The 19,805-nt window shown below is 43.5% G+C and overlaps 1 protein-coding gene across 1 annotated transcript in view; it reads left to right on the top strand.

The window, feature by feature from the left end:
- The first annotated feature begins 17,521 nt into the window (after positions 1 to 17,521).
- Positions 17,522 to 19,805, top strand: part of LOC107105568 — a 32,916-nt gene continuing 30,632 nt past the window's right edge. Inside the window, exons 1-2 of the mRNA XM_015405567.1 lie at positions 17,522 to 17,599; positions 18,849 to 19,142. Of these exons, the coding sequence (XP_015261053.1) occupies positions 18,915 to 19,142 (228 nt within the window). The 5' untranslated portion in view covers positions 17,522 to 17,599; positions 18,849 to 18,914. The remainder of the gene's footprint in view (positions 17,600 to 18,848; positions 19,143 to 19,805) is intronic.

The raw sequence follows: 19,805 nt of genomic DNA, 5'->3' as shown, positions 1-19,805 counted from the left end.
TGGTCCCAGAAGTAGAGTTCAGCTACAACACTGGAAGCTATACAGATTTACTCTGTCCACCAATTAGCCTTCTCTCAATACAAAATAGGCCCCTGTCCTGATGGATACCCAGGTCAGGAAGGTAACATTTCCCACCCGTGTCTGCTAGGCTGCCTTCACTCCTGGCCTGCACAACCAGCCCACAAGCCAGCAAGTGAAACCTAGTCCTCCTCAGAAGCTGGGGGAAGGTCCATTTTGCCAAGGGAAACCCCTCTTCTGCGTAGGGATCTGTCAAGGCTCCGCAACTCACTCTCAAGACCTTGGGGGGGGGGACCTCCAGTTGCTGCCCCTCAGGCCATTCCAGGGATGGGAGGGAACCCTGTACTTTTTCAGTACATTAAACAACAAACCACGAGATGGTCTATACCCTCTCTGGTTTCAGAACAATGTACCACCAGAACCTCTTTTAACTAGTCCCTGCATTTCCTAAGGGAGAGATTCCAGTCCTTAGTTAGCATCTGGGATTTAACACAGTAGCAACTCTAGCTCAGAGATGCACGCTTTACTCTTACCAAGGTAGCATATGGGGTGAGTGTTAGACACTAGAACCTCTTTTAACTAGTGGACTTGGAATCCAAGTTACAACATCACAGACAAGTTAGAAATAAGCAGGCCCTTTATTCAGTACAGAGCACAGCAACAGACTATAAAAGATTACAAAAATAACAAAGGCTAGGACAATTTGCCTTAACTACACATTAAAGATTCATAGTTACCAAGGTCAGGATAGCATCCAAGAGTTCAAGATTGTCCATGGTGATAATCCAGGTAGCACCCCCAAGAAAGAACAACTCCTTTTCAATTCTCCCCCTCCCAGGTGCATAGAAGCTCCTAACCAACCTGGGTTCTGACTGCAGAAGCCCACCAGAACATGGCTGCCAATAGTCAGGTGCTTTTATATCAAAGGGATTTCTCATTCTCCCCACAGGATATAAAAACATATACGTCCGGGACATATAATAGGTTCCTCCCTCATTTTCCACAACCGCTGGTCCATCAGCATAAATGTCAGCCCTAAGATGAAACACATTCCTATGCTCATCTACGACAGGGAAAGCATAACAAGATTTCATATTTTATGGGTGGTTTTAATAGTTTTATGTCTCTTTATTATTTGTTTTACCTTGTAAGCCACCTAGAACAGGTATCTCTCTGGAGAGGCAGGATGTATTTTCCAAATAAAGTGGCAGTGGAAACTACCATCAAGTCACAGCTGATGTATAGCAACCCTTTAGGGTGTTCAAGACAAGAGACATTCATAAGTGGTGTGCCACAACTTGGCTCTGCATCATGATCCTGGTATTCCTTGGAGGTCTCCCATCCATTATACTAGCCTAGCGAGGGCCAACCCTGCTTAGCTTCCAAGCTCTGGGCTATCCAGACCAAGGCCCAAACAAAGTAGGAAGCTTTATTTGTATTTTTCTGAAGATTTTTAAACAATGGTGAAGTATTCTACAGAGAGAGAGAAGATTTTATTGTATTTAGCCATAGGCCATTACAAACCACAGACAGAGAAGAACACAATAAAACGTAAAAATTGTATAAAATAAGATACAGTCCAACATTATAAATCCATAAAACCGAGGTTATGAACAGTTAATTAATTCACAACATACCTACTAAAATCAGTATTAGCTAGGAGCAGCGTTGGCCCGTATTTTCCTTGCAGCCAAGGCAAATAAAGCCATTCTATTGGAAACATCGGCATTAGCATCGGCTAGCAAAAATATAATCATCTCTGGGACTGAATAAAAGCTTAAAACTGATAAAATACCAGATAAAAATTTTGACCTAGGCTGGGAGTACAATCAGCAATCAAAAATGTAGTGGGAGAGATCCTCAATAGCAGAAGAGCCACAGATACATAAACACTGTGCCTTGGGTGTTCTATTATAATGGCCGACCAACACGGCCGTAGGCATTGATTCAAAGCGCAAAGATGTAAAAGCTGCTCTAAGGTTATGATTATCTATATTAACCAGATAAGGTGATCTAAAATGATCATTCTTAAATGATTTAAACCAGGTAGCAGACTGTGTTTTTAAAATGAAGTGTCTATCTAGCAGAGCATCATGCTTAAATACCCATTCTCTGAGATCTAAGTTATTTGTTGAGGAGCTAAGGAGGTCGTCAGGAATGGAATATCTTAGTAGTAGGTTATTGAGGAAACAAGAACGATCTAAGTCTTTAGATAGCATTGAATTAAAGGCCAGTTGGCTGAACGAATCAGTGCTAGCAGCTCTGATTTTCTTCAAAGATTTTAGAATCGCAAGATACACCCTCGCCCTTAGAGAAGGCAGACCAGTTTCTGCTCTCATCAGGGCAACTGGTGTTCCCTTAGGAAGAGCCAGGATGCGCCTTAAAAACTGATTTTGGATTGTTTCAATACTAGTGAGTATATCCTCTTTCCAACCCCAAACCTCGGCCCCATACAAGAGGTGGGGAATGACCTTACTTTTAAATAATTTTATAACAGGATCAATAAGAAAACCTCCCTTGGTATAATAGAACTTCAAAATGGATCCCACAATCCTCGTCGCAGATGCTTTTACTATGGCTATATGAGCGTTCCAGTTCAGATTCTCTCTAAATGTAATCCCTAAATACTTAAAGGTACTACTCTGATTTATTGAATTGCCAAGAATGCTCCAGGAGGAAATTTGAGCTCTTTTTCTAAAGACCATCACTTTGGTTTTATCAAAGTTAATGTTAAGGGTCTCTTCCTTACAGTACATTCCCAATTGCTGCAATAATCTTCTCATCCCGATTTTTGTAAGTGATATTAGGGCCATATCATCCGCATAAAGTAAAATTGAAATTTTATGCTTCCCAAGGGTAGGTGGGAAGAATTGCGGACCTGATAGCCTGTCAACAATTTTGTTTATATACAAGTTAAACAATAAAGGGGCCAGCACACACCCCTGTTTCACTCCTTTATGGATTGGAATTTTGTTAGTTAGAGACCCCGACGTTCCCACTCTAATCTGGGCACTAATATCTGTGTGTAGTTCACATAATAAGAATAGCAACCGCTTATCAATATTCAGATCTGCCAATTTTTGCCAAAGGCTATTCCTATCGATGGAGTCAAACGCTGCAGCCAAGTCTACAAATGTTATGTACAAAGACTTAGTGGGATTGTTTAAGCTTGCATAAGCCAGCTGGTGAAGAGTAAGGCAGTGGTCAATTGTAGAAAGACCTTTCCTGAACCCTGCTTGATGGGGGTGGATGATGTGATTCTCAAAGACCCAGTATTCTAAATTAACTATATAATTAAAGATCTTCAGGGTATAAGCTTTTGAGAGACAAAGCTCCCTTCATCAGACACTAGCAGGAACGGAGACCTGAGTCTTTTTACCCCAGTCAGAAGGTGTAAAAAAGCTTGAAAAGGATGCAAAGGTGCAATTCATATTTGTATTCGACAAAGGGACATTTGATTCTCAAAAGCTTACACACCCTGAAAATCTTGCTGATCTGAACTTGAATCTAGCTGTTTGACTGCAGACCAATATGGCTCCCCTCTGAAACGATATAATTCATTTATTTTATTTATTATATATTACATTTTTTAATAGCCCAATAATGCAAAAGGAACTAAAGCTGCGGGATATGAAATTAAGGTACGGCCGAAATGCAGTGTATATTTGCTTGAGTGCTAAATCCGCCTTAGATCTGTGTGGGTTTCCCTTCTTGTCTCCACCTGCATGGGATCAAGCCAGAGAATTTCCAACTCCATCTCAGGGAATTCCTGAAGATTTTTGAGTGGTGGCTGAAGCAGGAAGGGAGCTCAGCAGGGATCTGATGCCATGCAGTCTGCTGTCCGAGCAAGAACAACACGAAAGCAGGTCCACTTTGAAGCAGCCTTGTTATTTTTTATAAATTTATTTTTACTGTTTGCTAAGTCTGTTACATTGAGTATTTATAGTTATTTACATTTTCTCCCCTTCCCTCCCTCCCTCCCTCCCTCCTTCTCTTTTAGTCATAGTCCTTTCCCCCCAGCCAAGGGTACAGAGTCTTGATCTTCCACTGAATGTCCTTCCTTCTTTCTTTCAGCATCCAGTCTAGGTAGATCTTCCATCTGGTCTTGATTTCCGTGGATTTTTCTTCCCATGTTATTCCCTTGTTGATTGATTCCACAATATCTGACTGTATAAAATCAAACAAATAGTTGTGCCAGATTTCTATTGTTCATTTACTTTTGTCTTTCCAACCCAGAGCGATCACTGCCTTTCCCGCCAGTATCGTAGCCTTGACTAGATTTTGAGTTTTCTTATCCAATAATGGGCTTCCTATTGTGCTTAACACCATTAGGTTAAAGTCTATAGGTAATGTTACATTGCATACTTTCCTAATGATTTCAGTAATTTTCCTCCAAAAGGTCTTTACTTCTGCACATTCCCACCACATGTGCGCATACCAGCCCTTAGACTGTTTACAATGCCAGCACAAAGAACTCAGTCCCGGGATCATATTAGCTAGCTGTGCTGGGGTCTTATACCATTTTGTGAGGAATTTGTATTCCAGTTCTTTAAATTTAGTTACTTTGATCTCTTCAATTCCTTTCATAATTTTATCCACCATCCTCTCTGTTATCTGACCTTCATGACTCCATCTCTTTTGTAGAAGCAGCCTTGTTAAGATGCCGTGAGAACATTTTGATTCGAATCCAGGAGTGCCTTAGAGGCAGACAATAGTTTCAGGGTATAAGCCAGGGGTGGCCAAACTTGCTTAACGTAAGAGCCATATAGAATAAACGTCAGATGTTTGAGAGCCACAAGGCATGGACAAATATAACCCACACATTTTTTATTGGAAAATATGGAAATTTGTTTTTTATTAACATTATAAAACATATATTGATAATGATATTTAACTTTAGATGGGGAGGGAGAGGAGAAAGAGAGAGAAAGAAAGGTGGAAGTAAAGAAAGTGGAAAGAAAGCAAATAGATGGAAGGAGGGAGGGAGAGGTGGAAACTTTAACTTTAAATGCATCTTCCAAGACCCCTACACCCCTGCACCAGCTGGATTGGCTTGGAGAAGGGTTAAAGAGATAAATGCTTTCTCCAAGCCGGCCGGGGTGGGGAATGTCTTTAAGAACACATTTAAAGTTGCTTTCTTTCTCTGCTTGCCCCCATCTCAAGCCTACCCAGGAAGGGGAATATTGGCTGGGGAAGGGAAGACCGGCCATTGGCACTTACCGTGAAGGCCATTGGCACTTACCGTGAAGGGTCCTTCTCCTCTGAGGTTAGGAGGACATCTCCATGGGTTATTCTTATAGTTCCTTTGGGGAGGCAGGAAATACTTTTTTCTCCTTCCTGTTGGCGCCTTGGGAATAGCCCTGCCCCTCAGTTCTGGGACTCTGTAAGCAGTGAGTATCAACTAAGGCTAACTCCCCTGCGCCAAGCAGGTAAACTTCAAACATTAATGATAGAACTATAATAGCAACAACAAGAACTTAGAGGAAGAAGAAAACAGCACAGAGAGCAGAAATCATAGAAGGAGACGATGATGCAAATGGGAGGGCTGAGATGTCCTCCTAACCTCAGAGGAGAAGGACCCTTCACGGTAAGTGCCAATGGCCGTTCTCCCTCTGAGGTGGAGGACATCTCCATGGGACCTCCAAAAGCAGTGTCCCCTATATGGGTGGGTCATCATCATCGTCAGCCGACTGGAGAATGTGCTGAAGGACTCTTCTTCCAAATGCTGCATCGGCTGAAGCAATCGTGTTCAATTTGTAATGCCGGGTGAAGGTCGACACCAATGTCCAGGTTGCGGCCTTGCAGACTTCTTCCACCAAAGCTCAATTTGTGAACGCTTCATTAGTAGCCGCACTTCTTAAGGAATGAGCTGTGATCCCTTTGGGAATCTCCATTCCCGACGCCTTGTAGGCCTCTGAAATGCATGACCGAAGGACTGAACTAATGGATGCCGTGGACATACGATCTCCCGCCCGAGGGGTAGAGATGTTGACAAACATAAAATCTGTCTTCCGAAGGATGTAAACCTTCAAAGCCCATCTGACATCCAGCATGTGCCACAAGCCCTCCCTAGGGTGTCGAGGATTGGGGCAGAAGGTTGGCAAGTAGATCTCCTGAGCGCGGTGAAAGGCAGAGGAAACCTTAGGTTGAAAGGTAGGATCAATCCTGAGAACCACCTTATCCCTATGGAGAACGCACAGGGTGCCCTTGACAGAAAGTGCCCTCAGCTCTGAAACTTGCCTCGCTGAAGTTATTGCCACCAGGAATAATGTCCTCATCCAAAGCCATTTCATCCCCACTTCCCTGAGAGGTGCAAACGGTGCCTTGGTTAGAGCTGCGAAGAACTACGTGCAGCCTCCAGGTAGGGAACCTGTGTACCTGTGGTGGCGACTTGGCTGTAGCTCCCTGCAGGAAAAGCTGGATGCGTGGATGCTTGGTTAATCTGTAACCTCCAATTCGAGAGAGAACAGTGGATAAGGCTACCACCTGTCTTTGTAAAATAGCTGCCTTCAGACCGGAATCTAGACCATCTTGCAGATACGAGAGAATCCCGGCAATTCTAGGAGATAGAGGGTCCAGGGTCTTCCTCCTACACCACCGTACGAAGGCCTTCCAGGTGGTATTATAAATACGGATGGTGGACTGCCTTCTGGATGCCAGAAGAGTTTCCAAGACCTTGTCCGAGTAACCTAGTTGAGAGAACCGTTGCCTCTCAACCCCCAAGCGGTCAAAGACAGCCAGTCTGGATGCGGGTGCCAAAATGGGTCCCTGGATGAGATGTCTGGAGATTGAGGCAAGGTCAATGGCTGTGTCACGGCCATCTCCTTCAATAGAGAAAACCAAGGGCGACGTGCCCACAGAGGTGCTACCATAATCACCTCCGCCTTCTCCTCCTTGATCTTCCTGATGGTCCTGGGAATCAGTGGAAACAGCGGAAATGCGTACAATAGACCCTGAGGCCAAGGAGAAGTCAGCGCATCTGTTGCCTCTGCCGCTGGGTGAAAATACCTCATGAAGAAGTTGGGAGTTGTGATGGGACGCAAATACGTCCACCAATGGCTGGCCCAGATGACTTGTGATGAGCTTGAAGAGAGACGGATGTAGAGACCACTCGTCCTCGCAGATGGTCTCCCGGCTGAGTCAATCGGTCTGAATATTGCTGGCCCCCTTTATGTGTTCGGCCCGTATCGAGGCCAAGTTCCTTTCAGCCCATGTCAGCAACCTCAGTGCCTCCTGATGCAGGCGTGAGGACCGGGAACTGCCCTGGTTGTTGAGATATGCCTTGGCCGCTACGTTGTCCGTTCGGATTAGGACATGTTGATCTTGAATCCACGGGCCTAAGTGTTTCAGCGCAAGACGAACTGCTCTCAACTCCAGGAGGTTGATAGGAAGGAGTTGATCCTTTCCTGACCAGTGTCCCTGAATGGGGGCTCCTGCCAGAATGGCTCCCCAACCCGACAGGCTGGTGTCCATGAAGATCTCTATGGCAACAGCAGTGTAGTAAGTCTTGCCCTTCGTCAAGTTGTTCATGCATGTCCACCACTGCAGGCTGGATCGAACCAAAGGTGGAACCCACAGAGAATAGTCCCTTCGCTCCATGATGTGCCGCTGGTAGGGTCTGAGGAAGCATTGCAAGGGTCTGGCATGCAGACGAGCCCATTGTATCAAGTCTATACATGAGATCAAGAGGCCCAACAGCTTGGCCAGAGTCATGAGAGTGGAGACCGGATTGTTCAGTACACTGGACGTCAGGTCCCGGATTTTGATGGCCTCGGCTGATGGCAGAAAAAGTGCGTTGTGTGATGTGTCGATGATCGCTCCCAGGTGTTCGAGTTTCTGGGACGGCTGAAGCACACTCTTGGCAAAGTTGACAACAAAATCGTGAGACTGTAAACACTGCAGGGTCCATTTGGTGTTCAGGACCGCAGACTCTGTCGTTGCCCCGCACAAGAAGGTCGTTGAGATACGGGTGGACATGTATTCCGTTTCCTGAGATGCACTACAGCATTGATCAGAAGCTTGGAAAACAGCCTGGATGCTGTGGACAGGCTGAATGGTAAAGCTCGGTACTGGTAGTGACGGTTGCCCATGGAGAAACAAAGGAACCTCTTGTGAGTCGGATGGATAGGCACATGCAGGTATGCCTCCGTAAGATCTATTGAAGAAAGGAAATCGCTGGGAGACTGATTCTCCGTTATGGACCGCAGAGTTTCCATGCGAAAATGTAGTTTTATGAATTTGTTGAGAAATCTGAGATCCAGGATGGCTCTCCATTTTTCTTTGAGACCAGGAAAAGAATGGAATATAGACCACGTCCGTGTTCTTATGGAGGCACCGGTTCTATGGCCTGGATCTCTAACAGGTGCCGCAAAGCTCTGTTTACTAGAGACTGTTTGGTGCAAGACTTGCTGATAGGGGAAACGAGGAATTCTATGGAGTAGCCCTGGGACACTATCTCCGTGGCCCGTGCATCTGCTTGAGACTCCTTCCATACCAGGGAAAACTCCAGAAGTCTTGCCCCCACTGGAAGAGCAGTGTAGTCACGCCTGCTTGGGCTTGGTGTCCCTGTCACCTCTATCCAACCTGTTGAAGGGTTTGTTGAACCTTGGGTTGAAGGAACCCCTCTTCCCCTGAGGCTTGAACGAGTTCCAGGTGTTCTTTCGTTGGTCCTGACGAAAACGCGGGAGAGAGTGTTGAGTATGCAAGGAATGAGAATTCCGTCTGTCAATGTGGTGAAGGTTCCTCGGCATGGCCTTTTTCTTGTCCTATGTTTCCACTAGTATTTTATCCAAAGCCTCTCCGAAGAGGCGGTCCCCCTGGAAAGGGTAAGAGGTGACAGTCATTTTGGACTGGAAGTCTGCTTGCCATGCTCTCAACCAGAGAAGCCGTATGGTGACAGTCGTAGAAGCCAGGGCCCTGGAAGCAAATGTCAGGATGTCCAGGGTGGCGTCAACAGAAAAGGAAGCCCCTTTTAGGATGCGTGTGGTGCCCTCCAACAGACCTCTATTGTTCTCAGGCAACATCTGAATCAGTTTGTGTATCCAGACAATGGATGCTCTGGAGGCGACGGACGCCGTAGCCGCTGCCTTGACAATCATGGCAATGGACTCGTGTAGTCTCTTTTGCGTAGCATCAGCCTTCTTGTCGATAGGATCACGTATGGTACTGTGTCCATCCTCAGACACAAGACCTGTTTTTTTTTTTTTTTTGGTAAACAAATTTTATTTTCTCAGGAATACAACATATAAAAAATTTCATTCTATCAATTGTCTACCCCATTCCCAGTTCCTCCCCTCCCTCCAATGGCTTCCCACAATGCTTCCACCCCTGCTCCAAATTACTTCATATCATCAACAATATCAGTTTTTCATCATTACAATCTAAAGATAACATCGTTTGACTTAATATTGATCTAAACATATTAAGTTTTGTTTCACATCCCAGTTCTTTTCCAGATAAATTTTAAAATCATTCCATTCTCCAAAAAACTCATTGTCTTCTTTGTTATTCAGTTTTTTTGTAATCTTATCCATTTGTGCCATGAACAGAACTTTTTGTATCCATTCTTCAACCTCTGGTACCTTTTCTGTCTTCCAAAACTGAGCATAAATCATTCTCGCTGTCACTATCAGGTACCAGAGTAAAGTTTTTTTAGTCGTATTGACTTCTTCCATTTTGAGTCCCAAAAGCAGAATTTCCGGTGCTTTTTTAAAAGAACATTTCAGTATTTTTTGCATTTCATTGTGGACTTTTGTCCAAAAGTCTACAGCTTTCTCACAAGTCCACCACATATGATAAAATGAGCCCTCATGCCTCTTACATTTCCAGCATTTGTTTGACATATTTTGATTCATATTTGCAATCTTCTTAGGTGTCATGTACCACCTATACATCATCTTATAACAATTTTCTTTAACATTAGTACATGTCGAGATCTTAATAGAGTTTTTCCACAAATATTCCCAAGTTTCCATATCTACTTCCTTATTCATATTAATAGCCCATTTTAACATTTGTTCTTTAACAGTTTCATCTTCAGTATACCATTTTAACAACACCTTATACATTTTAGAAATATTTTTTCCTCCTCCACTCTCCCATACCTTTTCAATTTCATTTTTTTCCTCTCTAAAACCATAGTTTTTTTTGTCAGATCTAAAAAGATCATAAATCTGCATATATTTCAACCACTCATATTCATATTCAATTTCATTCTGCTTTTTCATTACCCACTCTGTTCCCTCTTTTTTAATTAAATCTCTATATGGCAACCAGTCTCTACCTCGCTGTCTTGAGTAAGATATCAACACTTCTACTGGTACAATCCACAATGGTCTTAAGTCACTCTGGTACTTCTTATATCTTGTCCATACCATATACAAAGCTTTTCTCACCAAGTGAAGTTTAAAAAAACTGTCCATTTTTATCTTGTCATACCATAAATATGCATGCCAGCCAAATCTACAATCATGCCCTTCCAACCCCAACAATCTGTCATTTTCAAGCTTCACCCATTGATCCATCCATGTTAGACAAACCGCTTCATAATATAGTCTAAGATTTGGCATTTGTAGACCTCCTCTTTCTTTGGCATCACAAAGTATTTTCATTTTGATCCTTGGTTTCTTGCCTGCCCAAACAAATTTTGACAACTCTTGTTGCCACTTGGCCAACAAATCCGTTTTATGCAGAATTGGTATTGTTTGGAACAGGAACATCAAACGTGGTAGGACATTCATTTTTATAACTGATATTCTTCCCATCAGTGATAAGTTCATTTTATCCCATTTCTTAAAATCTTGAGTCAGCTTAGTCCATAATTTCTCATAATTATTCTTATATAGGTCTATATTTTTTGCCGTTAATTCAATTCCAAGGTATTTTGTTTTTTTAACTACTTCACATTGTACCAGTTCTTGTAGTTCCACTTGTTTTTGTTTGATCATGTTTTTACATATAAGTTTTGTTTTATTCTTATTTACGTAAAAGCCGGCCAATTCTCCAAACTCCTTTATTTTTTGAAAAAGCAATGTCAATTTTTCTGTTGGGTTTTCCACCATAAACATTACATCGTCTGCAAATGCTCGATATTTGTATTGGTGTCCTTTATGTGTCAAGCCCTTTATTTCTTGATCGTACTGTATTTTTTGTAAAAGTATTTCCAATACCCAGATAAATAATAACGGTGATAACGGACAACCTTGCCTTGTTCCTTTCTGTACTTTGAAGTTATCTGTCAGTTCTTTATTCACATTTATTTTAGCTCTTTGTTCAGAATAGATAGCTTCAATACAATTTCTAAAATGTTGTCCCGCTTCAATCTTTTCCATCATCTGGTGCATAAAATTCCAATTAAGATTGTCAAAAGCTTTTTCTGCATCAACAAACAGAAAAGCTACTTCTTTTTCTGGGTGCTTTTCATAATATTCAATTGCGTCCATTACTATTCTTACATTGTCTCTAATCTGCCTTTTGGGTAAAAAGCCCGCTTGATCTTCAGAAATTACCGTTTGTAAATAGTTTTTCACCCTTTCTGCAATAATTTTTGCAAAGATTTTATAATCGTTGTTCAAAAGAGATATTGGCCTGTAGTTCTTTACATTTGTTGAATCTTGTCCTTCCTTTGGAATCAAAGAAATAATTGCTTCTTTCCATGAGTCCGGCACCTTTTTGTTTTCTCTTATTTCGTTGGTTAAAGCTTCCAGGACCGGGGAAATTTCTTCTTTCATCTTTTTGTAGAATTTCGCTGTAAATCCGTCCGGCCCAGGCGCCTTCCCCAACTTTGTCTCTTCTATTGCCTTCATCACTTCTTCTTTTTGAATTGGACCATTTAATAAATCTTTGTATTCCTTACTTATTTTTGGTAGTGGAATCTCCTTTAAATATGTTTTAATCTTCTCAAGATCAACTCTAGTTGTTTGGAATAGTTTAGCATAATACTTGAAGAAACATCTCTTTATTCCATTAGGATCAACGAACTCTTTTCCATCTTCTATTATTTTGGTTATCATTCTTCTCTCTCTTCTAGCCTTAAGTTGCCAAGCTAAGTATTTTCCCGGTTTGTTCGCCCCTTCAAAAGATTTCTGTTGTAACTTCTTTAAATTCCAATACATTTCCTGATTCCAAGTCTCATTCAGTTGTTCCTTCAGCAACTTTAATTCTTTAATAATTTGCTTTTTTCCAGGCTTCTTTTTTAATTCCTTTTCTTTCTGAGCAATTTTTTCTAACACTTCTGTTTGTTTTTGAAGTTTTTCCTTTTTTTGCTTCACGTTTTGCGAGATGAGAATTCCTCTCATCACCGCTTTATAAGCATCCCATACAATCTGTATCGGTGTTTCTTTATTTAAATTTTGTTGAAAGAATTGTTTCGTTTCTTCCTTTAACATCTCAATTACTGTTTTCTTATCCAACAAGTCTTCATTAATCCTCCACAGAAAGGGTTTTTTCCTTTCTGTGGAACTCCATACCACCGGATTGTGATCTGAATTACATCTTGGCAAAATTTCAGTCTTATGTGTTTTCATTGATAATTCTTCAGACATCCAAATCATATCAATTCTGGAAAAAGAGCAATGTCTATTGGAATAAAAAGTAAAGTCTTTCTGCATCGGGTTCCATTTCCTCCAAACATCTTCTAATTTTTCTTGCTTAACTAATTCAAAAAAATTCTTTGGCAGTTTTCCGCTGAATTCGTTGTCCTTTTGTGGTTTTCTGTCTACACGATCTATTGTCCCATTAAAGTCTCCGGCCATAATAACTTGCTCATAAGTCAATTGTTGTAATTGGTCAGTTATATCCTTAAAAAATTTTTCCTTTGCTCCATTGGGTGCGTACACGTTGATCAACAATGTTTTTTTCTGCTGAATCATTAATTCCACACCCACGTATCTGCCATCTATGTCCTTAAAAATTTCTGTAGGTTGTAACTCCTTCTTCACATATGTCACAACTCCTTTTTTCTTGTTTGAGGCCGCAGAACAAAATTCAATTCCAAATAAAGCATTCTTTAAATATTTTATATCCTGTTTTCTAATATGTGTTTCTTGCAAGCATATCACGTTGCATTTCTGTTTCTGTATCCAATGATTGATTCTTTTCCTCTTGTTTGGTGAATTTAATCCATTAACATTCCATGACAACAATTTGTACTCCATTATGCGTTTTATTTTAAAGTTCTCCAAAGACGTCCGCATTGTCCGCCTTAAATTTATAAAAGTCCATCATCGATCTGATCTGAATCCTCCCACCTTGATACGTAAAGGATAAACCTTGTGGAATCTCCCATCTATATCTGATGCTCAAAGCTCTGAGTTTGTCCGCCAAGGATTTATACCTTTTCCTGTCTTGCAGTATTGTTCTTGGGAGTTCTCTCATCACCATAATTTTGTTTCCCTCTATTTCAAAAGGGACGGTGAATTGCTTCTTGAATATCTCCTCTGTTGTTGATCTTGTTACAAATTGTACAATTACATCCCTTGGTAAATTCTTCTTTTCTGCAATTCTGGAGTTCACTCTATAAATCAAATCAAAGTCTGAGTCCATTGACCCTTCCTCCTCGCCCAGAAAAGCCGTTATCACTTCCATCATTTTTTCTTTTAAGTTCTCATTCTCTGTTTCCTTAATGCCTCTGAATCTCAGATGAGTCTGCATCCTTCTGAACTCCATCATTGTCTCTGATCTTGTAATTTGTTGAGTCAAAGAATCTTGTTTCTCTTCTATTTTTTGTATCTTCTCCTCTGTCTCTGTAGTCTTGGTTGCATTTGCTTGAACATCCTTCTTAACTCCTTCCATTTCTTGCTTGATTGAAGTTATTTCTGTAGTAACCAGTTCCTTCAATGCTGTTATGTTCTTCTCTTGGACTTCTTCTAGATGTTTCAGATGAATCTGAGTTTGCTTCTCCAGTTGGTCCCCCAATGTTTTTTCTATCTGCTCCCCCATGGCTTGTATTGCCTCTGTCATTCTCTTCTCCATTGCTTCCATGGAGGCTTGCATCTCTTTTTTCTCTCTTTTCCTTGACATTTTGGGGGTTGAAGTAGATCCAATCCTAGGTCTCACAACCGGTTTAAGTTCTGGGTCTGAGTCGGCTCTTTTCTTGCCTCTCCTGGTCTCCGTCTTTCCAATTCACAAATTCGCAAAATAAAGCACTCTTCTAGATGGTAAGATTTAGTCCTCCATGCCTCTCTGTTTACGCTTTCCAAAGACCCTTAGAAATATATTAAAAAAACAAATTTAGTTGAAGTCCTCCTCAAAATGTCGGGCGCAACTTCTCTATGGTAATTTCGTGTAGAGTAGGTCAGGTTGGTATTTTGCAGGCCCTTCCTTCCGCATAAAACTCACTTCCGGTCCGGCACCTTTAAAAGTTCCACTGTCTTCCTTTCGCTAATGCCCGTCTAGGAATTCAACTTCCTGGATGTTTCACACGGACCTCTTTCTTTGTAACACCAGCCTGCTCTTCCCACGCTATTGTTCGTGAGTTTCGATTTTACAGTTGCGCACACGGCTCAATCTTCACCACAAGACCTGTTGATTGAATAGCCGCCACAGGACCATCCACTGGGGGTATCTGTAACAGCTCATTGGCATAACTGGGCAAAGCATACATTTTCCTGACAAAACCTGGAAACTGCTTGTTAGCAGTAGGCCTGTCCCATGCCACCCTTAACTGGCGCTTGAAATAGTCCGGAAAGGGAAAAACATTCTCTATATGCTCTTCTGGAGGAAAGAATTCCTGATCTCCTCTAGATCTGGATTTCATTTTAGGTTTTGAGGAGACCTGATCCTCAGAGGGAGGAGTCTCCTGGATTTTTAAGGCCTTCATGGCCTTTGACAAAAAATAATGATAGTCCTCCGCTTTGAAAAAAATGGCTGGCCTGCTCAAGCATCTTAATTTCCTCTGCCTCCTCATCTGAGAGGAACTCCCCCTCTATCATCCTCCATGGACCCCACAGACTCCTCATCTTCCCATTGCTCCGGTCTAGAACCTCTACAGGGTCTTGGGGGGGCTTTTTGGGCGGCTTTAGTGGGCCAGGAGGTAGGAGGCAGGGCCTGCTGGCCTTGGAGGGGTCCTTGTCCAGGGATACCCGCCCTCTCACAGAAGGAGGAGATGCCCTCCTGCATGACCTGGCAGAATGCTAACATTAGGTCAGCCGGGTTGATCGGGACCCCTTGGGAGGCATTACCCTCTCTGCGATCTAGTTCTGAGCCAAGGGAACGCGAATCGGAGGGCTTACAAACTCTGTCCGTTCCAGCGTCGCACTGCAGAGGCCTGGAGATGGCGCCTGGGTTCGGCTACGCTTCCACAAAATGGCCGCCGATCTTCGTCCGCTTGGAATTGGCGGGCTCCACTTCTTGCAGCCAGCGGCGCTTTTGTGCACGCTGCGCCGCCGACGCTGCCTCTGCCGCGCTCGTTGGGGCGGCACAAACAAGCCCCGAAGGCAGGTTGTCCCCACTGTTGAGTTGCGCTCCGCCCGTCGTTGCGGTGAGCGTTGGCACCTCGTCCCCCGAAGAGAAACCGTCAGAGTGCTCCGCCACCATCTCTCACGCTGGGGAGCACTTGGGAGGGTCTTGCCTCTCGACATCTTCTGGCTCCGCGAAGGAACGGGAAGCAGGAATAGAGGGGAAAGTGTGGGGGAGAAGAGAGGCAGAGAGAGAGAGAGAAAAGCTCCAAGGAAAAAGAAAAAACCACAAGCTAAAGGAGAAAGGTAAATGGACAGAAACGCAGAGCCCTGTCTCTAGCTGCTACTCTCTAAGAGGCAGGAATAGAACTGAGGGGCAGGGCTATTCCCAAGGCGCCAACAGGAAGGAGAAAAAAGTATTTCCTGCCTCCCTAAAGGAACAATGGGAATAACCCATGGAGATGTCCTCCTAACCTCAGAGGGAGAACAATCAGGGAGGTGTGCTTCCGTTTCGCTTCCCCAGTTGCCCTTTGGAGCCATACAATACGTGTGAAAGAGCCGCATGTGGCTCCCAAGCCGCAGTTTGGCCACCCCTGGTATAAGCTTTCTAGAGTCAAAGTTCCTTTTGTAAGCTTATACCCTGAACCTCCTCCAAAATTTGTGGATAGCATATGAGCTTTTGTGTCACTGCTCACTTCTTCAGCTACCCAAAGGTGAGTCACTGCTCACTTCTTCAGGTACCTGAAGGTATACCTGAAGAAGGGAACAGTCCCTCAGGAAAGTTCTTGACCTGCCACAAATTTCGTTAGTCTTTAAGGTGTGTTGAGAAAAAAAAAATCTGGTTTCTAGCGGCTATCCAAGAAAGCTTTATCACCTTCTCAATGCGCATGATTTTAAAAAAATCACAATTAGGCTTTTGTGATTTCACGCCTACTACTGAATACAGTCTCATGCTGTGTCTCACTGCAGTTGCATTAACCAGTTAGACACACCTGGCTTTCTGATGAGATAATGTTAGAAGGGCTAAACAAAGGAGATTTTGTATTTAATAATAATAAAAATAATAATAATTTAATACTTGTGATTGGCTAAAATAATACAGACGTGTAATCCTATATATTATTTGTTCTTTTGCCTTTGGGAGTATTTTGGCTCGGCGTTTAGATCCGTGCATGTACGTTAAACTGGGGTGTTGTTGGGGTTTTTTGGTCAATAAATCTCTGCATAAGAAATAATTCTGTTTGATCCTTCAATGTATCAGTCTTTGGATTTTAAAGGAAAACAATCCAGGGTGGTAAGCAGGGCTATTTTTGGGCAGGAACACACAGCTGGCTCCCAAGTTGGCCACACCCAGCAGGAACTCATTAGCATAACAGGCCACACCCAACAGCAGAAACTCATTAGGATTGGCTACAATTACAGGTGTGTGGCCTAACATGCAAAGTAGTTCCTGCTCAAAAAAAAAAAAGCCCTGGGTTTTGTCAACAAACAAGGTAAAGAGAATAAGAAGTGTGGCTGGATGACCACACTTCTGGTAACATGGGGGTGTGGCCTAATATGCTAATGAGTTCCTGCTGTTGGGTATGGCCTATTATGCTAATGAGTTCCTGCTGGGCTTTTTCTACGAAAAAAGCCCTGGTGGTAAGAATTCCCACCACAGGTGCTACTCGACTCTTGCTCTTTCTTCCCGCTACAGACACACAAACACGGCCTCCCATCTTGAGCTCCCTCTAAGCTGTGGGGTCTTGTGAGCAAAAATTCTACTTTTGTGAGCTACCGGCATTAAAGTTGTGAGCGAGCGATTCGCCTACTGCATAAATGAGTCGGCTCTGGAGCCCTCCTCCCTGAGCTCAGACAACAATGTGGGAGCTGGAGGGTAAAAAAACTGTGAGCCACCTCACACTAACTCAGCTTAGAGGCAACACCCCCCCCTCCCCCTTTTCCCGCCCATTTCTTAACGACTTTCCGCTCATCTCGACCCGGCGTGTTTTTTGGTGTTGTGTTTTTTTTTTACCGTCTCGCTCTCCCCGATTGGCTGGGCGGGCCGGGAGCGTGCGGAAATCACGTCAGTGCCCCGGATGCAGCCGCCGTTGGCGATGTGAGAGGGAAGGTTGGGGGAGGGGTGCCCAGGCCTTTGTGAGGTCAGGGGGCGGCGGCGGCGGCGCGTCGTTGGCTTCTTCCTGCCGGTATTGGCTCCGTTTTCTTCAGGTCGCGGTTTGGAGCGGCTCAATCTCGCCCGTCAGTCCCGCGGCCCTCCGAGCGTGCGGGAAGTAATCAGGGGTGCTCCCGGGGAGGCTTTTTCTCTCACGAGGGCGTAGCAGTGGTTTTTGCTCTCAAGCCGTTCGGCCTTGTGTGCAAGTGGCGCGCAGCGCTCCCTCTAAGCTGTGGAGTCCGGTGGGCAAAGAATTCCCACTTTGTGAGCTGCCGGCATTGGGCCGCTGCGTAGATCAGTTTGCTCTGGAGCCCTCCTCCCCGAGAGAAGACAGAAATGTGTGGGCTGGGGGCTAAAAAGCTGTGAGCTGACTCACCCTAACTCAGCTTAGAGGGAACACTTGGTGGTGTGTTCTGTGGGAATGTGCACTGCTTTTCGGTACCCAATATTTTAACTGTAAAAGCGTCTGTAGGCTTGTCCCCAGGTCTTGTTTCCTGGTCCCTCATGCAGAACTCCCCCAGTTCTGCCCCATCTGCAAGGGTGTAGACTTTCCAATTTCCCGGTGGCGGGGGGGGGGCTGGGGCTGGCCCAGGGGCATTGCTTTGCTAGGGGCAAGGGGGGCTCCCGGGGGGGCTGGGCCCCTTCCTGAAAATTTTGGCGGGGGCTAATGCCCCACCGCCCCCACAAAGATTACGCCTATCTGTATGGTAGTCTTCTGCTCCCACTTGCTATCCTATATATCAGTGATTTCTGTATAGAATGTCTATATGGTGCCTCGTTTAAATCACTTCTCAGTAAATACTTCATTTACATTACTCTTCAGAATACAGGTTTTCTGTGAAATCTTTGGGTGAACATTTTCAACTCTGTACAGAAATCAAGCTTAAGTATGTTTTATTTCGTTTATGCCCTACCTTTCTCCCCAGTGGGGACCCAAAGTGGCTTATATCATTCTCTCCTCCATTTTATCCTTACAACAACCCCGTGAGGCAAGTCAGGCTGAAAGGCTATGACAGGTCCAAGGTCACAGAGCAAGCTTCCATGACCAGTGGACATTTAAACTTGGGTCTTCCAGATTTTAGTCTTGGATTTTTAACCACTTGGACTTTTAACCAACATTTGTGCAGGCTGGTTCCTTGATAGTCTTCTTTTGTTCTCCCTCCCCTAGTCAAAATTTAGATTGGAAATTCCTTGTTCAGTGCCATGTTTATTAATTATGGTATGTAAATAACAATCTGCAGTGCTCAGACTTTTAAAAATATGTGACATTTATCTCTTGACAGGTTTGAACTCAGTAGTCCCTTTAAAAAGTGTTTTTGATTAAATCGTGTGAACAACACTTTTTCAAAATGAGCACCGAGAGTGAACTTGAGAAACCGGAACCTGGGGAACCAGAACTCGAGGAACCTGGGGAACCAGAACCCGAGGAACCTGTGGAACCAGAACCCGAGGAACCTGAGAAACCAGAACCCGAGGAACCTGAGAAACCAGAACCTGAGGAACCTGTGGAACCAGAACCCGAGGAACCTGAGAAACCAGAACCTGAAAAACCAGCCACCAAGATATATTACTGTGAGGTGGGTTCTTTGTGGTGGTCCTACTAGTATTAGGATTGCAACAAATTTGCTGTGGGGAAAAAGTGTATGATGAAGTTCCTTGAAATTAAATTAGTGCTGAATAAACCTTTTGTCCACTCTGTGTTGAAATTGAGAAATCCTGTTGTGAATTCATCTTAGTTAAAGTGTCAGAATTGCTTATGGAGTTAATATCTTATGAAATTAAATGAAATCACTTCTGCTCAGGCGGGTTCGCAAACTTCTTTCTTGATAGCTTGTAGAAACTTGTTCAGGTATTTCAAAATATATTTACTGATCAGTAGTGAAGGGTATCGTTTTGCGTGGCCTAGATGTATAGACCACCCACAGGAAACGGCTGTGCACCATCTGCAGATCAATTTTGTTCCAGGAGATATGGAATGTCTGGAATGGGTGCATACCAGCAAAGTAAAGGAGGGACTCAGCTCCTATAGCATGATTCAGAATGTGCGTGGGCCATGAAGGATTTTTATCTTTACTATTTTTGTACAGTCCAGCAAGCACTGAAAGACACATTGGAAACTGCAGGTTTCACTGATGGCCATTTTAGTTAAACAATTATACAAATGCTTCCTGTGCTACCCTCAGAGCAGTCCTGCTTCTCTTAGAATGCTGCTAGTTTTATTGTGAAGTTTAGTTCTCACC

The sequence above is a fragment of the Gekko japonicus genome, unplaced genomic scaffold (genome assembly GCF_001447785.1).
Source record: "Gekko japonicus isolate JY-2015 unplaced genomic scaffold, Gekko_japonicus_V1.1 scaffold1085, whole genome shotgun sequence".
Classification (NCBI taxonomy): Eukaryota; Metazoa; Chordata; class Lepidosauria; order Squamata; family Gekkonidae; genus Gekko; species Gekko japonicus.
The sequence above is the reverse complement of the archived record's forward strand: the minus strand, read 5'-3'. Positions and strand labels throughout refer to the sequence as shown.